Source organism: Haliaeetus leucocephalus, unplaced genomic scaffold (genome assembly GCF_000737465.1).
Source record: "Haliaeetus leucocephalus isolate CR32 unplaced genomic scaffold, Haliaeetus_leucocephalus-4.0 Scaffold306, whole genome shotgun sequence".
NCBI classification, from domain to species: Eukaryota; Metazoa; Chordata; class Aves; order Accipitriformes; family Accipitridae; genus Haliaeetus; species Haliaeetus leucocephalus.
The window spans coordinates 2,382,157-2,399,889 of NW_010972742.1; the positions used below are offsets into that span (position 1 = coordinate 2,382,157).

General features: G+C 44.0%; 2 protein-coding genes across 2 annotated transcripts; one reads left to right on the forward strand and one right to left on the reverse strand.

Annotated features, from left to right (window-relative positions):
- Window positions 1–50: 50 nt before the first annotated feature.
- PMPCA (peptidase (mitochondrial processing) alpha) lies at window positions 51–6,128 on the forward strand. The gene is made up of 13 exons (XM_010571098.1): window positions 51–103; window positions 217–419; window positions 623–702; window positions 1,028–1,110; window positions 1,419–1,513; window positions 1,676–1,776; window positions 2,188–2,451; window positions 2,660–2,752; window positions 3,000–3,118; window positions 3,605–3,695; window positions 3,819–3,881; window positions 4,117–4,261; window positions 4,611–6,128. Exons 1-13 carry the CDS (start codon window positions 51–53, stop codon window positions 4,778–4,780), a joined length of 1,560 nt encoding a protein of 519 aa, XP_010569400.1. The 3' UTR covers window positions 4,781–6,128.
- Window positions 6,129–6,381: 253 nt separating this feature from the next.
- INPP5E (inositol polyphosphate-5-phosphatase, 72 kDa) lies at window positions 6,382–17,495 on the reverse strand. Its single transcript, XM_010570791.1, has 10 exons — window positions 15,684–17,495; window positions 13,791–13,914; window positions 12,941–13,038; window positions 12,107–12,231; window positions 11,832–11,951; window positions 11,329–11,436; window positions 10,205–10,366; window positions 9,495–9,610; window positions 8,890–9,026; window positions 6,382–7,778 (listed from the first exon to the last, which is right to left on the reverse strand). Exons 1-10 carry the CDS (start codon window positions 16,538–16,540, stop codon window positions 7,646–7,648), a joined length of 1,980 nt encoding a protein of 659 aa, XP_010569093.1. The 5' UTR covers window positions 16,541–17,495; the 3' UTR covers window positions 6,382–7,645.
- Window positions 17,496–17,733: the final 238 nt, after the last annotated feature.

A 17,733-nucleotide genomic window follows, 5' to 3' on the forward strand; every position in this document is an offset into this window, starting at 1 on the left:
CGCACGTGACCCCGCGCCGGGCGGCAGCGAGGCTCCCGGTTGACGGCAAGATGGCGGTCGCCATGGCGTGGCTGCGGCGGGGCGCTTGGGGCCCGGCCCGGCGGTGAGCGGGGAGGGAAACGGGGGCGGGCGGGATGCAGCGCCCGGTACCGGCCGGCGGGGGAGCTGCTGTTGGGGCGCCCGGCCTCGCTGACAGCGGCTCCCGCTGTCCCGCAGGTGCGGACTGGCGGCCGGCCGGAGCTACAGCGGCGGCGGCGCCTACCCCAGCGTATCGCTGACCTGCCCGCTGCCCGGCGTGCCCAAGGCGGTCTTCGCGGCGGCCGAGGGCCGGGAGAGGTTCGAAACTCGGGTGACGGTACTGGAGAACGGGCTGCGCGTCGCCTCTCAGAACAAATTCGGGCAGTTCTGCACCGTGGGCCGTGAGTACCCACTCCCCGGCAAAGGGGGGGCGTCCTGGCGGGGGCACCGGGCCGTGAGCTGCACCGGGCTGAGCTGGCCTGGCCAGGGACGCAGCGGTGACACTTCCCCGCCTGCGGGGGCCTGGCCGGGTGTAAGGAGCAGGGAGTGGGGTGGTGGTGTATGTGATAAAAGTCACGCTGACTTCTGCTTTTCTTAACGCTAGTTCTTATAAATTCGGGATCAAGACATGAAGCCAAATACCTCAGTGGCATCTCTCACTTCTTGGAAAAACTGGCCTTCTCCGTGAGTACCATACTTGTCATAGCAGGGTCCCGGAGTCTGTGTGAAACACCGTAAATCTGCACCTCAGCGAGTGGCCGAGGGCAGGGCCTGCTCCTTGCGACAGCACTGTGGGTCTGATCTGTTTAAAGAGATGGTTGATAGTATTCCTCATTAATTAGTGTGACTGTAGTTGTATTTTGAAAGTCTGTTGTGCTTTCACCTTCAAGGTTAGTGAGTATTTAGCAAACCATTTGACTTAATGTAGAAGATGCTTGTTCTGGGCTATGCTGAAGGATTATAAACAGTTATTGCTTTACTAATTAGTAACACTGGTATATCTTCTTAGTCCACAGCTCAGTTTGGCAGCAAAGATGAGATCCTTCTCACCTTAGAAAAGCACGGGGGCATTTGTGACTGCCAGGCGTCGAGGTATGATGCTCTTTCTCTCTGCTCTGTTACCTGAGTGGTTGTAACACTGACAGTAGTTTGAGTTGCTTTTTCTGATGTGTGGCAGTAGAAGCCACTTTGTGTTTCTAAGCAGCAAAAATGCATTTGTGGCAACTGCTAAGAAGCTACAAAAGTGAACCTGAAACGGTTATAAAAGTCAGTTCTATTTCCTTTCGAAACCTTTTAATGAGTAATGGTCAAGCAGCTTTATCTGTGACTTCCTGATGCACGTTTACTGAATGACCATAGAAGTGACTTCTCAATGCAGAACCCTTCCACTTGTGTTGCAGGGACACCATAATGTATGCTGTTTCTGCTGATGCCAAAGGCCTGGACACAGTGGTCAACTTGCTGGCTGATGTAGCGCTACAGCCCAGGTTATCAGGTCTGGGAACATAAGTCTCTGTCTCAAAAAAAGACTCCCAACGCATGACTTGCTATTAGATTTTAGAATTCTTCATTAGACAGTGCTCATCAAGAAGCTATCATGTAGCAATTGGCTATTTTGCGTGATGGTTGTCATCTCTTGCATTCTTTCTTATTACAGATGAAGAGATTGAGATGACTCGAACTGCTATACGATTTGAGCTTGAAGACTTGAATATGAGACCTGATCCAGAGCCTCTGCTCACAGAAATGATCCATGCGGTAAAACACTGAAAAGTCTATCTTGCGTGCAGTTCCCTGTATGAGAGATGCTGCATTCTCTTCATCAGTTTTTCATCAACTTCAGTGTTTATTTTAGATTATTGTGAGAACAGATTTTTCTGTTATTCAGTTAGATTTCAGTGGTGGGAGAATTTTGCTGTCCCTCCACTTTGAAATCCTACATTCACACATGTAAGGTTTTAACCTAAACTAAAACGATCTATAACTTATTTTTGCTGACATGGGTGACAACAAATTGTTGAGTTATGCTGACATTAGTGAAATAATGCTCAGCTTGTGCTCTCTTACATGTCTCAAACAGGTAGGCATAATTCTAAAACAGAAAAAGAAAGTTTAGATGGAGGGGGGTGAAGTAATAATTGTTACTGTAATGTATCTGTTTCCTTTTAGGCAGCCTACAGAGAAAATACAGTTGGACTGAACAGGTTCTGCCCAGTGGAAAACACTGACAAAATTGATCGAGAAGTCCTGCATTCATACCTGCGCAACTACTACACACCAGACAGGATGGTCCTTGCCGGGGTGGGAATTGAGCACGAGCAGTTAGTGGAGTGTGCGAAGAAATATCTGCTTGGAGTGGAGCCGGTGTGGGGCAGTGGGCAGACCAAGGACGTGGACAGATCTGTGGCTCAGTACACAGGAGGCATTGTCAAGGTAAAAGGAAGGTGGAGGTGCAGATTTGGACTTGAACTGATTTCTCTATAGGCTTTGCTTTTCTAAAATTACATACCATTCATGAACATGAGCCAAAACTGGCCATGACAGCCATTATCTGGGTGACAGGTTAATTATTGGGAATGTATCAAGCTGGATACAACAGAGGTGAAAATCAGTCCTAATCATTTGTCTGCCCTTCCCACAGGTTGAAAAAGATATGTCAGATGTGAGTCTGGGCCCTACTCCCATCCCAGAGCTTACCCACATCATGATTGGATTAGAAAGCTGCTCATTTTTAGTAAGTATCAACCTAAAATCCTTTGTTTTGGGTGCCCTGTACTTGAAGAATCCCAGAGTACAGTATTTCATGTAAACGTTGGCACTTTTGCTGCTGGTGCTGCATGTACAGACAAGCAGCTTTTTCACTGACAGTTTGAAGAAGGCACTGACCTTTACGCTCTTCTGACTCTTCTTCTCCCTCTTTACTCATCCCAGACCCTTGCGAGCTCTGCTATTAGCTGACTGAATTTCTTGTTGCAATTCAGGAGGAAGATTTCATTCCCTTTGCTGTATTAAACATGATGATGGGAGGCGGTGGCTCTTTTTCAGCTGGAGGGCCTGGCAAGGGCATGTTCACCCGACTGTATCTCAATGTGCTCAACAGGTTTGTTTGCCTTTCTGTTTAAGAAATAGCAGAAATGGTCTTCTCTAGCAGGTTCACACAGATGGCTTCATCTTTTGAAAGCCAGCACCCCCGGGTTTTACATCAGCTTATTCTGCTTGAAACGTGTGGGGCCGATTTGTTAGTAGGTATTTTGAGAGGGTGAAAGGGCAGAAGTGACCAGGAATCCTGTCTTCCTCCACTAGCCCAACCCATCGTTTAATCAGGGGGTATTAACAGAATTGGCAGTAGGTACCAGTAATACTGCTCTGCATTGTTCTGGGTTTGGTCTCAAGGATGCAAGTGGAGAGAAGGAACAAGATGGCACATGCAGAAATTGTCAGAGGCAGGGATTGATAATTCTCATTGACACTGCTGAGGATCCTGAAAATGCACTAGGAGGGGACTCACTGTCCACGTTTGTTTAATTTTTACATTTAAATTCTGGTTTTTAGATTTTTTTTTTAAGTACTGTTTGTATACTCACAGGCACCACTGGATGTATAACGCAACCTCTTACCACCACAGTTATGAGGATACAGGTCTCCTGTGTATACATGCCAGCGCAGATCCAAAACAGGTATGTAGTCCTGTATTCAAAGACAGGTGTCCTTTAAAAGTAATCGCGTTGGTTATTACCAGACAGGAACGTTAACAGAATAAGCATTGTTCTAATCTTCTTTCAATTATCTGTTTTTCCTAGGTTCGAGAGATGGTGGAAATCATCACAAGAGAGTTCATTCTAATGGCAGGAGCAGTAGGAGAGGTCAGCAGCCTAACTTGCAGACTGTGCAGATGGGCTTTGAGCTGAAATACTGCATTGCACTGGCCTTGCTAGAATGAAATTTTGTAGATAAGTATGCTAAGTATTTCTGTAAAAGAATATAGTAATTTTAGCAACATGTTCACAGAGAGGAAGGTGTTTCCAGAACTTCTATGTGGTATCTTGTATTAGAGAGCAGTGGCCAGAACATCTATCTGTATTTGCTGCTCATTTACAGGTAGAACTTGAGCGAGCGAAGACGCAGCTGAAGTCCATGCTCATGATGAACCTTGAGTCTCGGCCAGTTATCTTTGAAGATGTGGGAAGGCAAGTGTTGGCAACAAACACAAGGAAGCTACCTCATGAGCTCTGTGCCCTGATCAGTGAGTAGACAATGCTTTTCCTTGCCTTGATTGAACTGTACGTACAATTAGGTGGGGGGGGCAACTTACAACGTATTCTTGTAGCACAGATGAATTGCCTTAGAAAGCACGAGGGCATAAATTCTACAGATACATATTTCAAACTGATTTTCTCAATTGATTGCAAGCTAGCACAATGCTTATTTTTGTCAGAAGGAAGGAAAAAACCCAGAAGCATGGTAGGGAAGGTCTAGAGTTAGTTACTGGTTTTCTGAGCACAGGGTCTGACTCAGAATCATAATAAAGCTGCTTCATGCTATTTAGAATGTAGTGGTCACAGCTCTGGCTTTTTTTTTTTTTCTTTCTGCAGGTCAGGTGAAATCTACTGATATCAAGAGAGTGGTCACTAAGATGCTTCATAAAAAACCAGCTGTGGCTGCACTGGGTGACTTAACGGATTTGCCCACTTATGAACACATCCAGGCAGCGCTTTCCAGCAAGGATGGGCGACTCCCTCGGATGTACCGGCTCTTTCGATAAAACAGTGCATCTTGCACATGTCTGACAGACTTGCTTCTTTTTTAATATATTTATGAGATTATAATGTTGCTGCAAGCATTTTCCCCCATCTTTCCAGGCATACTGTTCAAACATGGAGCTGTGCTACAGCTGAACAAAGCTGCTTCAGCACACTGGTCTGTAAAAGGCTCGTTATGTCGGGCTTAAAGGCCTACCCTGGCTCTGGATGAGTACTTTGACCCTCTGAATAGGTTACAAGAGAAGATGGGTTTATACAGGCTTCTCTTGGCACTGGGGAGAAAATGGCAAGCCAAAATAATCATCACTACAACTGAAAGTGTGTATCTATCTGAGAAGGCAGTCACTGCTGTGTGTTACCACTTAATCCTATTAATCAGCAGTAGAGGCGGGGCTGTCACACTGGGGGTCCTGGGGCGTGCCCTTGTTTGAGGAATGTGGTGGCCTATTAAAGAGCTTGGCTTACATATAGCTGAATTCAAAGACTATTTATAGCTGTTACCAAGGTGAACAAAGTCTTGGTCAAACTGAATTAGAAAATATTAGTTATTATCCATGTGAAGTTAAGCAAAAAGTTTCCTGCAGTACAAGCATCATGGATCCATTTCATCAGTGTCATTTACCATTTGCAGTACTACTAGAAATCATGTCTGGGAACAACTTCATAATTTTGCTAGAGCTCAGAAGAAAGTAGACCTATGGCATAACTAACAGTTTCTGGGGAGTCCATATACAGAGATACTACACATAATTGCTACATGGACACTTAGAACTAAAGCAATCCTATTCTTTAGGTTTTTCACTTGCAAGTGAACTATGCTAAAGAATAAAAATTCTTTTACTCCAGAGTTAGTATACAAACAGTGTGTTATTAAAGGAGTTGCTACTGCACCCTAGTTTCTTCAAATTGTCACACGGCTGAACTTGAGGTCTTGCAAAAAGAAGACATAATTGTCAGCCTCAGCAGAGATGGAGCTCAGCTAGGCGTCCGGATCAACAAAATGATGTTCAGAAAGCTCATGATCTTGAAAGCAACTCACACAAAGCTAAGTGCCATGCATTTGATACACTGAAGAAATGGAGACCCAGAAGAGATGAAATAAAGCATCTGATGTACGTAATCCCCTAACATATGGGCTTAAAAATGTAGACATCTGCCTTGCAGCACTTCACTGGCTTGATGTGCACTGTAAGGAGCAATCAGACTGGGAGCAGAACACTGTGAGGCAGCTATCACCTGCTTTGTCCTCATACCTTTCCTCATGCAACTAAGAAGAAAACAGGTTGCATTGCTTCTTGTGGAACCCACAGTATGGAAGTCCTATTTAGTTGTTGTGTATGTTTGTAAGAAAATAAAAGAGACCTCTAAATGACTGGAGCCAGTAGTAAGAGTTCTGAAATTCATCAGCTAATGGCTGGGTTTCTTTAACTGGCAGGTGAAGTGTGCTTTGTTTGCTCAATGCAAACAATCCCAAAGAAATCCATCCTGCTTTTCCAGCTGAAGACAAATGGCTCAGGTCACCCAAACAGTTAGCATGCATCACACAGTCAAAGAACTCTAGTTTGGACAACCCTGCAATAAGAACTGGTTCTCATTTAAGGTATTGCATTAATTTATTTTTATTCCTTTAAAAAGAAAGGAAATCCAAGTACCTGATGGCTACAGACAGGTCAGTGCCATAAATGTTTGTACCGCAGAACAGAAGCTCTGATTTGGACAGGTTGCATAGTTAGCAGCACTTCCTCCCAAGTTGTTTGCATGGTGTTTTCTGTACTAAGGTGATTAATGATCCAGCTGATCTGTGCCCATGAAGTTTTTGAGTATTAGGTGTACTTAGATTTTACCAGTGCCATACTGGCCCATGTAGTTATGTTTAGCTTTAAGACAACACTACTTCAAAAATAGCAAATTATTCACAGTTCACTGTATTGGAAAAATAAAAACAAAAGGAATTAACCGTAATCAGAGGTAATGGAACTGCACCAATCTGACTTGCTGTAGTTTCTCTGCATACTTCCCTAGTATACTCGCTTGACATCTTAATCACTTTGGTGAAGCATTACACAGTAGCTGTACTTAGACCAATATTTTCAACTCAAGTGTCCTCTAATGAAGGCAGGTAGTGTTTTATCACCCCTGGGGAGGGCAAGTGAGTTAAGGGATTGTTTCAAGCAGTCTCAACAGCCAAATATATGGTGTGAGAGATTGATATTTACCCCCTTAGTAACAGAAGGCCTATAGAATAATTATTGAAAGGCAATGTTTCTACACTTCAAATGTACAGTAGTACATTCACACAGATCTTGCTGTGGAGGACCAAAAAAGCCCAACACAGGAGCACCATCCTTACACAAAACTGCCGAAGTCCCCTAACTGGTCCCTGTTACGCATTTTACAGAATACCGTACACTTGGCTACAGATGCGGAGAAAAAAACCAACCCCACAACATACATAAGCTAACCAGATCAAATCAAAGAGACAAACAAAAATTTTCACCTTTCTGCAGGCTTTTCTTAGGTCCCCTGCCCCTGGTCATGCCAATTCCAGAAGCTGTACCCCCTGTGTGGAGTCATCTTAGAACCAAGAGTCTGCACCCGGTTGCTTCCAAAGATACTATGGTTAAAAATAAATCAGTTACATCTGTTGGGATGGATGTCCTAAATAACTGACTCCATTTTCTTCAGCAAAAGCATTTGAGCTACATGGATTAGCTCATGCAAATGAATCCAGGATGAGGTTTAAGACATTCTTCGCAAGCCACAGCAACTGCCAGAGGTGCTTAAGCAGACAATTCCCGCCAGAGTTTGCTGTGGCCTGAAATCCTCTTTCCGGGCACCTCTAACACAAGCATTGCAGAGTCCTCAGCTCAGGAAATGCTACATACGCTGCTGGATTTTTGGTCCTTTTGCTCTTGCCGTTTCTGAAGTTCCCTTGTAATCCGCCTCTTTATTCCAATTAAATAGAGTTCTCTGTCAAACTGCCCTGCAGCAAGTGGAATGCTACAATACAAACACAAGCCATTAGATCAGGGCACAAATACACTCTTGTTTGCCCAACATTTCCCCACTAGTTCATACAACAAAGGCCAGAAACCTCATTTTTACTTTCCTAATGCATTCAGCTACTGCTGTGGGAGAAAATGGGTAAAATAAAGTTGTTCTTCCACAGCAACCAGTTAAGGTTTTTCACAATACATTTAAATGAAGAAAATATTGGTTGTAAAAGGCAACTGTACTTTCAATTTAAGCATGAACATGCCTGCATTCATAAGGGACATACATGGAGGATGTTCTTTATGACCCTAAACCACAAAACACATTTGAAAAGCTAAACTAGCATACAGTTAACTTCGTGTATGTGCTGGTATGGTTCATGCACAACAGTTCTTACCTTGGTCTGTTCTAGAGAGGCCAGAAGGCAACCCTAGCAGTTCAGCTTCAGAGACTCCGCAATACTTCTATTTAATGGCTATTTCATACCCATAAACAAAAAAATCCCAAATCTAATTGCACTGCTGACAAGTGCTTTGAGAAATCACCATTTTCCAGATACCTGGGTCTTGAAATCGCTGACCATGCTACTCACAGAAAAGAGACTAACTAAATTTCAGTGACTTAATCAAGTTTTCTAAGTAGTTCTACTAGCACAACAGCCCACAGTGGGACATTAAGAACTTGGAGGATCTCAAAATACTCCACTGACATACAGCTATGTTGAAATGCAGCCACCACTGTGGAGGGAAAACATCATTGATCCCAAAAAGGGACAGAGGAACAGAAGAGGAAAGCTGTCCATGCTGATAGGAAAAACAGAGCTGCATCTCAGATAAAGCACAGATTTATAGTCAATTGCAATGGACTCCATTTATGTCCCTCAGGAGGATTAAGGAAGGTGGCAGCAGGGATTTTGGATGTCAGTGCAAGGTTTAAGCACTCTTACTGCTCTGACCATTGAGAGCATAAATTGAGTAAAAAACAAACAGGCTGCAGAGAGCTACATGGGATAAACTAATTCAGGAACTCTCCTAAGAGGACAAACTCCAAACAGGAGCATATCCTCAGGATCACTGGAGCCATGTGCAATCTTAGAGTGGCATAAGGAGGTACTAACTTGTCTCTGCCAGGCCTCACTTTCACACGAAACAAGGCAAATACAGGCCGATGGTCTGAAGTTTTGATCACAGGACAAGATGAGTACTTGACAGCATGGATGTCATCTCTGTACCGACTGCGGTATACAACTCGATCCTGGGAGGTAGAGAGAGAGGGGAGACTGATGGTAACTCCCTTTGCACATCCACCCTGGAAAGAAGCACTGGTTCATGAGACAAATCCATTCATATATCACACTCCACTTAGTGAAATTAAGTGTCTTGGACAGGGATACATTCATGAAGAAATGTGTGTCTGATCCCAATAGCAGTTCTGTGCTCATCTCTGAGCACAGGGGAGAATGCACTGGAACAGGATGTAAGGCAGGGAAAATAAGATTAGCAGCCTGTGCCAAACTCTCCCTGCGCTCAGAGATTCAACAATCCTTTCTTCCAAACCAGTTCCAGATGCCCTGTTGCCCTTAAGCAACAAATCTCAGCATGACTGTATCTCATGCAGACCAACTGTGGAAGGCAGCTTTTTCTCACAGGTGAGAATCCCCTTTGGAGGCAGATGTGAGGCTGAGCAGCCCTTCCAGCATGCTGCTCTGAAATCATCCCTTACCGTGTAGGAAGGAGTCCTTTGTTTGGAAGTGGTGTCATAGCTGTCCTTTCCTATGTCAAACTTGTACGAAGGACGGAAATGAATGTCAGCCTCTTGGAATCCTTTGAAAATAGACCCTGTAAGGGAAGGGGAGAACACCATGAACAACAAATTCCTTCTTCACAAGAACATGGCACACTTTCTGCATTTATTCAACATTGCTTAACTAATGCTGGCTAGGAACTGCAGCCATGTACATACATGACTATAAAGACCTGGCCTTGGGCTCTGGAAAGGAAGCAAGCTCCAGTTCTTACACAGTGAGGATAAAAAATAGCCAGTGGCTATTTAGTCAGTGGCTATTTAAACAAAAAACACTTGATGCATGCACTTCCCATTCCATTGAAGCTCAAGATACTTTGCAAATGCTAATTATTCAAATGTAAATGCCCTAGACACTGTGACAGAATGATATCCAGTTTATAGAGGAGTCAGATGAAACAGAGTAGTAAATAGCTTGGGAGATTACACTATACATAGCAAAATGCTATAGCAAAAAGTCCCTTGTACAGACTACCACTGTATTTGACAACTGCTGACTTCCTTTTTTTAGGGAACTTAACAAGAGAAAGCAGGAAAAGTATCTAGGAAATAGGGATTTGGCTGTAATTATTTCTGTGTGTCGATATCTTTATTCCTGGAGACTAGGGAGAAAAACAGCTGTCCCTCACCTCTACTCATTTCACTGGTAAGCTGGTCATATGCCAATAGCTTGGACATGTCTGTTTCTGGGTTCTGGTTCAAGATGGAATCCACGGTCTCACGATCCTTATTTAGTCGGAAGTTGAAGTCACCAAACCAGAATACTTCATCAAACCGAGTTGTGACATCATCTGCAAATTCAAGCCAGAAGTGTCAGTATAAAGGTAAACATCCTGAAAAGTTCTGAAAGCAAAAAAAAAAAAAATCCCACACTTTTCTTCCCTGAATCTCCTTTTGACTTTTGAGTTAAAGTATATGATGTAGCTACACGCTCATCAAAATGAAACTCACTTAATTCTTTCAAGGTGAGACCTGTATGATGCATAGCTTCCTGAGAGTGCTGCTAGATGTGTTCAGGAAACAGGCATAAATTCTTTCTTTTTGCTACCAGGAGATATAATGCTTGAGCATGTTTTCTGCTTGTCATCATCACAGAATGTGGTAATAAAAAAACAGTAGAAAATAGAACAGAAATTTAAAAAATCATAGAAAAAGCTGAAAAGAGACCAAACTATCTATAGGACCTAAAAATAGTATGAACACAAAAACCTAATACTACACTGCAGATAAAGAGTAAATTAATCTTTCTAGAAAAAGGGCTTAGCTATCTATCCAGACATCATGTTAACAGCACAGTATTAACAAACAATAAGGGAATTTGGCAAACAATATGCTGACCTGTGTATAAGCAAACTGAATAAAGTTCTTTCTCTTAAGTTTTGAAATAAAGTATTTTCTACTTGTTCTAGAAAACACTTGGAAAGTGAAACACATCCATAATATTGATAAAAATTACACCAAAATTATCTTATTGCTGTTCTGAGAAAAAAATACATCACATGAAAATTCCTTTTGAATTTTCTCTCTCCCCCTCCATTTCAACTTTTTCTCTCAAATTCCCCCCCCCAAAATTACACCCCACCTAAAAAAAAATAATCACGTGAATAATAACCATCCTCAGACAAAAAGATTTGTGGTCTCTTTATGCCGTCTCAAATTAGCACTCTCATTCTCTTTTCCTTAGTATAGACTGAAAGACAATGCACAAACTGTGTTCATTTGGGCTCCCACACAAGCATGGTTTCACACTTACTAGAACTCGATCGATATGGGTTTGTGTCCGGAACGTTCTTGGGAAGTGTAAGGGCTTGAATGGTTTTATTGTAGTCCAGTTTCCTCTCATTCACCTTACTGTCCCCAGCTGAAAGACAGAAATTCCATTACTGCCAACTATGCATCATTTTCATTCAATTACCATTTTTGGTTATAACAGGAACTTCCAAAGGACATCAGACATTTTCCACATGTCAAATTTAACACTCTGATCCAGGGAGCATACAGACTGAAAAACAATGACAGAAAGTGTGGAAAAAGGCATACAATTATGCAGAGTTCATTTCTGTTTTTCTAAACACAGTTCTTTTGTAAGTTTGCTACCAAAAAATCCTCCCCCCTTATTGTTCTCAACTCAGCAGTCTGGAGCTTTGACTTCAGACTGTCCTGCTCCTCTATCCCTCTGCAGCTTTTTTACCTTTGTAAAGCAACCCTCCTGCTCCCTCAATCAGGACACTTCTAATAATATTGTAAATGTCTCACATGTGAAGTGGGAGGTGATGAAGAGAAAGGAGGTCCCAAAAAACGTGAAGCAGATTCCCAGAGCTCCCTTGGTTTTGATCTGAGATACAATTCGAGTTGTCACTGTGGCATACTCCACTTCTGGAAGGAGAAAAAGCAGCAGCTTTTACTGAAAAGCCTCTAGAGACAGTAAGCAGGAAAGTTAGGTGAGGGACAGCCCTGGAGAAAAGGACATGACACCCAACGGCAGCAGTCCTTTCACCTCCCCACTCTCCAGCTCCTACTGGACCACAAACCTGAGCAGAACCAGATCAGGTCCCTCCGAATGAAGATCGACATGTACAGCACTCCATGTGCAGCAGAGTAGAGCATGACGTAGTGGGGACCTAGCGTCTCTTGAAGGCGGATCTCCCACTCTCTTCTGCAGGAAAGAACAACAGCTGGATCACAAGGACAGTACAAGAGACAATAACCAGGAAAAGAAATCAGCATTGTGAAAACAGAGCAATCTCTCTGACAAAAAAAGTAAAGTAAGCGTAAGCAAAACCTCCACTGCCACAGCCATGCTGCAGTGAAGGCTGGTCAGTTTGATCTGTATCTCCACACATGCCATGCAGCAGGCTCTGCATGTTGGTGAGAGAGTATTACTCCCACTGCACCGAGCAGCTTGCAAATCTGAGGAAAAGAGAGTCCCACTGGGAAGATACCCTAAAAAAGCAGAGCCTGACACGAGGCTTCAACCTGCTCTTCTAGGGTTGGTCAATCTCAGACAGACTAGAAATTTGCAGTATTGTACTACTAATGAGCACGTGGCTCCTAACACTAACAGCCAGCCTGTGAGTTAGATCACAGCCAGCTCAGGTCTATGGTAAGAAGCCCACAGAAATCAGACAGGAGTTTTGCTATTAGCTGCCCTGACAAAAGGACCAGGTTCTGTATTTACAGATTTTTGTGACATTTTCCTCTAAAACCCATTTCCCTAGTGCTCATGCAATGGAATTCAGAGTCTTATTAAATGGGCTGTTTATTGAAAATATTAAGAATATGATGGAGACTATTTCCAGACTAATTAAAAACAAAGTAATTAGTTAACAATAAAAGAGGATGGTTCATTACATTGTTTTTGCTACCTGTCTGGACAGCCTTCTTGAACCCCTATGACATACATGTCCTGGGCGTAATCAGGATCTGTTGGTAATAAGAAGTCATCCAGATTCACTGGAAGCTCCTAATATTTTAAAAAAAAAAAAAAAAGAAAAGAAGAAGAAAAAGGATAAAATAGCAATATTAGTTATGCAAAGATTTACTAGAAAAGTACAAGAAAAGTCCAGGCTAAGCTACAAGTTCCACAGCATACACAAACAATTCAGCTTCAAAAAATAGCTTAAGTGATAATACTAAAAATTCTCCTTTCCCAAAGGCAGACTTCAACTGCTGTTGCTCCAGCAGTAACCAATATTCCACTGTTCAGCCATATGGGCCAGTAATGTGATGTTTCTAATTTCCAGTGATGCTTACTTTTTACCAAGGTCATAGGCTATTTTCTGAACACCCCAGGGGTTGCTCGTGTTCTTCCAAGCATAGCTTCTCAGTCACCTGGTAGAATCAATCTTGAAATTTTAGGCTACATGAAGATGTAGGCAGGAAGCTGTGTTCTTTTATCAGAGATGTTCTCGTCATAAGCACTAAATCATCAGTCGTCTTCATATGACCCTAATTGCAACAGAGCACAAAGGAGCTGCCACAGAAAGCCAGTGGCACTGTTTTCATACCTGGTGTCTGAGAAACCCTGTTACAATGACTCACTCACTAAGATGAACATGCATGACAGGGCCTTGTAATTTGATAACAATGATGAACTCAGGTTGATGAGGAACATAGTAATGAACAGGAAAAAAACACCATTGCACCGGTCCTTGCTCTAAAAATGGGGTAACCTTACCACTGCCAAAAGACCTCTGGAGACTTATACGCACATACCTTCTGACCCTGCATGTTCCAGGTGGCCACAAAAATTCCAATATTCCGATCAGGGAAATATCTGCTAAGTTCTTCTGCTCCCAGTAAGGCACCATTCGCCAGAAGGCTGCCTTCCAAATAGCTTCTGTGAACAGAAGACCCATAAAAGAGCACCTAAGGAAATGGCATGACAGTTGGAATAATGATTTGTAACGCTTGAATCTTGAGTTAATCAAGAACATACCTTTAGCTCAAGAAAATAGCATTTAGTATTTATATATTGTTCTGCTTGCCTAAAGTTCCAACCCTTATAGAGAGTTCATGGATCATGTGCAAGAAAACAAAACTACTGTCATAAACCGGCCTTTTCAAAGCCAAGACACGAGTATGATGGTGAGACTGATGCTGCTCTCAGGTTCTGTGATGAGAAGACTGAAGTCATCCAAAGTCTTCAATCTCCCTAGTACTTACTGCAGACACAAAACGAAGAGATTGGTTTGATATTTGAGTATCTTGAAGCAGCTCAGTTTACTTAAAACACGAAAATAGCTCCACCATTCCCAGTGTTCTGGCACCAGGTTGCTCCTAATCAAGGATTCAAACTCACGTTCTTCCTTCGAATTCAGCTCATCAAATTAGCTTTCAAGTAAACGATTTATTGAGTCTTAGGTCTAAAATAATATCCTATTCGAAAAGGATAGATCTGCCCCACACTGGCTGCTTACAAAAGCAAGGGGTATTGGCAAAAGACTGCAAGTTGAATAAACATTTTGAATCTTGCTTAAGCTCTGCAAATAATGATGACAGCATGATGTCAGGGAATGCTGTGCAACCCACTGGTCTACCCAGCTGCCCACCTGACTTCAAAAGCTTTGCATAGGGAAGTAAAAGAAAAACCCCCATGGCAAACAAGTAACAATCTACCTTTGGGGCTTTTTTACCAGTTAGTAACACTTTAATTTATCTCAGAATTATTTTCCCAGGTACCACTGACTCCCACTCTTTGGATCAATGATCAGATTTATCCCTCAAGGTCTTGCAGACTGTAGCGTGTCTGTAACATACAACCTTTAGCTGAGTACTTGGTATCCTTTACCTTTTAACTTGTTTCCTGACCTGCAGTATTATCAATAATACTCATTGCAGTGTTTGTGCTGCGTGCTGGCAGGTCTTCACAAACAGAGGGTCTGCAGCCAACACAAGAAGAGGATTTGATACACTAGCAAGCAGATTAATATACTCCCGGCAGTTCCCTCCAATCAACAATCTCAACTTAACTAAGAATGAAGACAAATGAGCAACCAGAGCAAGAGGTCAGGGCCACACTAGGAGAAAGTGCTGAGATCTGAGTAGAATCATACTCTTCCTCAAGAGATTCCTGGGGGAGCAGGAAGCAGGTCACAGTACATGATTTGATCCTGCCAGAAGCCAAACAAGCTCAACATCTGCAGAGGACCCTCAGCACCTTACAGGATTGTGATAACATTGCATGTACTGCATGATAGTTTCAAGCTAAAATATTTGGGTTTTTTTCCAGCCATTTAACATTTCAGTTCAAACCCAATGTACTTTTAGATTTAAAAAAAAAAGTTTTTCCCAACTGTTAGCATGCACAGCTAGTGTTTCTTAATCTTCAAAACAGATTACTTAAATATTACAAGCAAGCTGACAGCAAATCAAACGTATTAATGAAAAACAGTACCCAACTGAAAGGAGCAAATATAGAATATTTGTACTAATCTCTTCATCTTCAAACTGTTTCCAGTCTCCACAGCAGGTTAAACAACACAGAACAACTTTTGTGCTTTACTGATCAGTCTGAAGTTCCCCGCCTCTGCCCAGCAGGATTCTGCAGGGCAGCTGGCTCCCTGCTAACACACCCCAAACTTTGCCATGAGAAGCTGGGAGACATACCTGCTTCGAACATCCTTGGAGCGAATGGGAGTGAGCAGACTGAATGTAGATTTCATGGAGTCTGTGGAGCAATTATCATAGACCATCCCGTTGCCATGTAGCCTGCTATCGCTCAAGCTGCTGCTTACCCTCCCAAACTTGTGCTGAGAATAATGTCGATAATCCATACAATCTGAGTCAATCCTATTAGCTGTCCTCAGCGTGTGAGAGGCCACATTGAGCTCCATGGGTGGCAGAGGTCGAGCCGGCATTATTTGGGACAGCCGGGGTTTGCCACCTGCAAACGCTTTTCCCCGCAGAAGCCCACCAAAGGCACTGGAGATCTCGGAGGCTCGTTTCCCCAGGTCGGAGGTGCCTCCTCTGCTCTTCCCCATGGGACTGGCTTCTGAGGCATCTGGTGAACTGTGCAAGGAATTCTGCTGGCAGCACTGATGGCAGGGGCTTGCCCTACCCCTGACGGGAGGGCTGAGGGATGCTTCCTGCAGAGAACCATTTGAGGAACTTGTCTCATTGGGATCAGTCAGACTTTCCTGACTCGTTCTAAACCGCCGCCACCTCCTCCAGCTCTTCTCATCCAGAGATGCAGCACGCTCCAGCCGGGGTTTCCGAGGAGGCCTTGGAGTGACCGATTTAATTTTTGTATTAGCTTTGAGTTCATCTGGTAGAAGCTTTAAGGTTTCATTTAAAGAGATGCCTACATTCTGAGGATCTTCAAAGGTAAGCACCCCATTGCCAGCAGCCTCCTTCTTTGCTGCTTTGCTGGCTTTTTTAGCGTGCAGGTCCTGTACTGCTCCACCCTCTGTGCTCTGAGTAACACATGCCCTGGAGTGCTGTGGAAATCCATTTGGAGTACTCATTCTCCCCCAGGGTACCAGCTATGGATACTGCTCCATACGAAAAGTTCCTCACATCATAGTTTTCCTTCCCTTGCTTACCCTCTAAGTTCGCTGGGCTTAACCAAGCCAGAGAGACATGGAAATTGAAGACAGCTCAGTCTTTAGCTGAGAATGAAGGGCAGGTATATGTGTAGGCAGATGCATTGTCTGCAAAATTTCAAGAGGTGGGATACCTGGATTTCCCCAAGAGAAACACGTAAGAATGAAAAGTTATCGAGCTGCAAACTCTGCTCCTTAATCAGAAAGCAAACTCCTCACAAGACCTCCCTCTAGAACAATTCAAACCTTAACGTGACCTTGTTAGAAAACCAATGTTATTTTCTTTTTTCTTTCAAGAGCAGAGCAGTGAACTGCCTTCCTCACTGCTGTAGGCATCACGGCTGTGTACAGACTTCTTTAAGAAAAGATTGTGTATACTGTTAGCGTGAAAGGAAATTAAAACTGTATATAAATCACAGCTTGTTCTCCTTGCTGTACAGTGAGTCACCAGTACAACCAGCCTCCAGGCTGCCCACAGCACTCGGTGCCAGAGGCCAGGAAATTTCCAGTGATCTCAGCTTCTACCGTGATCTCACAGCAGGGAGATGGCTGCCACCTTTTCTTGCTTCGCGCCAACCCCCGACTACTGCTGCTGAAACTGAGGCGATATCCGAGGAGTAGTTTTAGGGATACAGAATCGGGATTCAAGGCAAACTCCTACTTAACGGGGGAAGCACCTCGTTATTCCGCACTTACTGCAAACCAAACATCCCACCTGCAGCGGCACACTGCGTAGCTCTACACTGGAAGCGCAAAACCCTGTTAAAAGACACCGGAACGCTGGTATTGTACCCGAGGGGAAGCCGCCCGTCCTCTCCTCGGACCAGACGGGAGGGATGGCTTCGCCAGCTCCTCACACCTCCTTTTCTCACCTACTCGCCACGACGACCGCAGCCCTGACAGCGGCCGCGCCAGGCCCAGGCGAGGGGAGAGGATGGACGAGACTCCCCGCGGCCGCGGTCGCTGACACCCGCGGGCACCGGCGGTCCCGGAGCCACCCCCCACCGGCCCCCCCCCCCCCCCCGGCGAACGCACCACGGACACGCTCACCCCTGAGAGACCACTGACCTCCCGGCCCGCAGGGCCCCGCTGCCGCCCCGGCGGAGGCCGGCTCC

Excerpts from the sequence above, each read along its gene's own strand:
- PMPCA (XM_010571098.1), top strand. The coding sequence starts at position 51 with ATGGCGGTCGCCATGGCGTGGCTGCGGCGGGGCGCTTGGGGCCCGGCC. Across the intron at positions 1,514-1,675 it reads GCTACAGCCCAGGTTATCAG|ATGAAGAGATTGAGATGACT; the intron begins GTCTGGGAACAT and ends TTCTTATTACAG. Across the intron at positions 3,119-3,604 it reads TATCTCAATGTGCTCAACAG|GCACCACTGGATGTATAACG; the intron begins GTTTGTTTGCCT and ends GTATACTCACAG.
- INPP5E (XM_010570791.1), bottom strand. The coding sequence starts at position 16,540 with ATGAGTACTCCAAATGGATTTCCACAGCACTCCAGGGCATGTGTTACT. Across the intron at positions 10,367-11,328 it reads CCCATATCGATCGAGTTCTA|ATGATGTCACAACTCGGTTT; the intron begins GTAAGTGTGAAA and ends TTGAATTTGCAG. Across the intron at positions 9,611-10,204 it reads TACCAGTGAAATGAGTAGAG|GGTCTATTTTCAAAGGATTC; the intron begins GTGAGGGACAGC and ends CTTCCCTTACAG.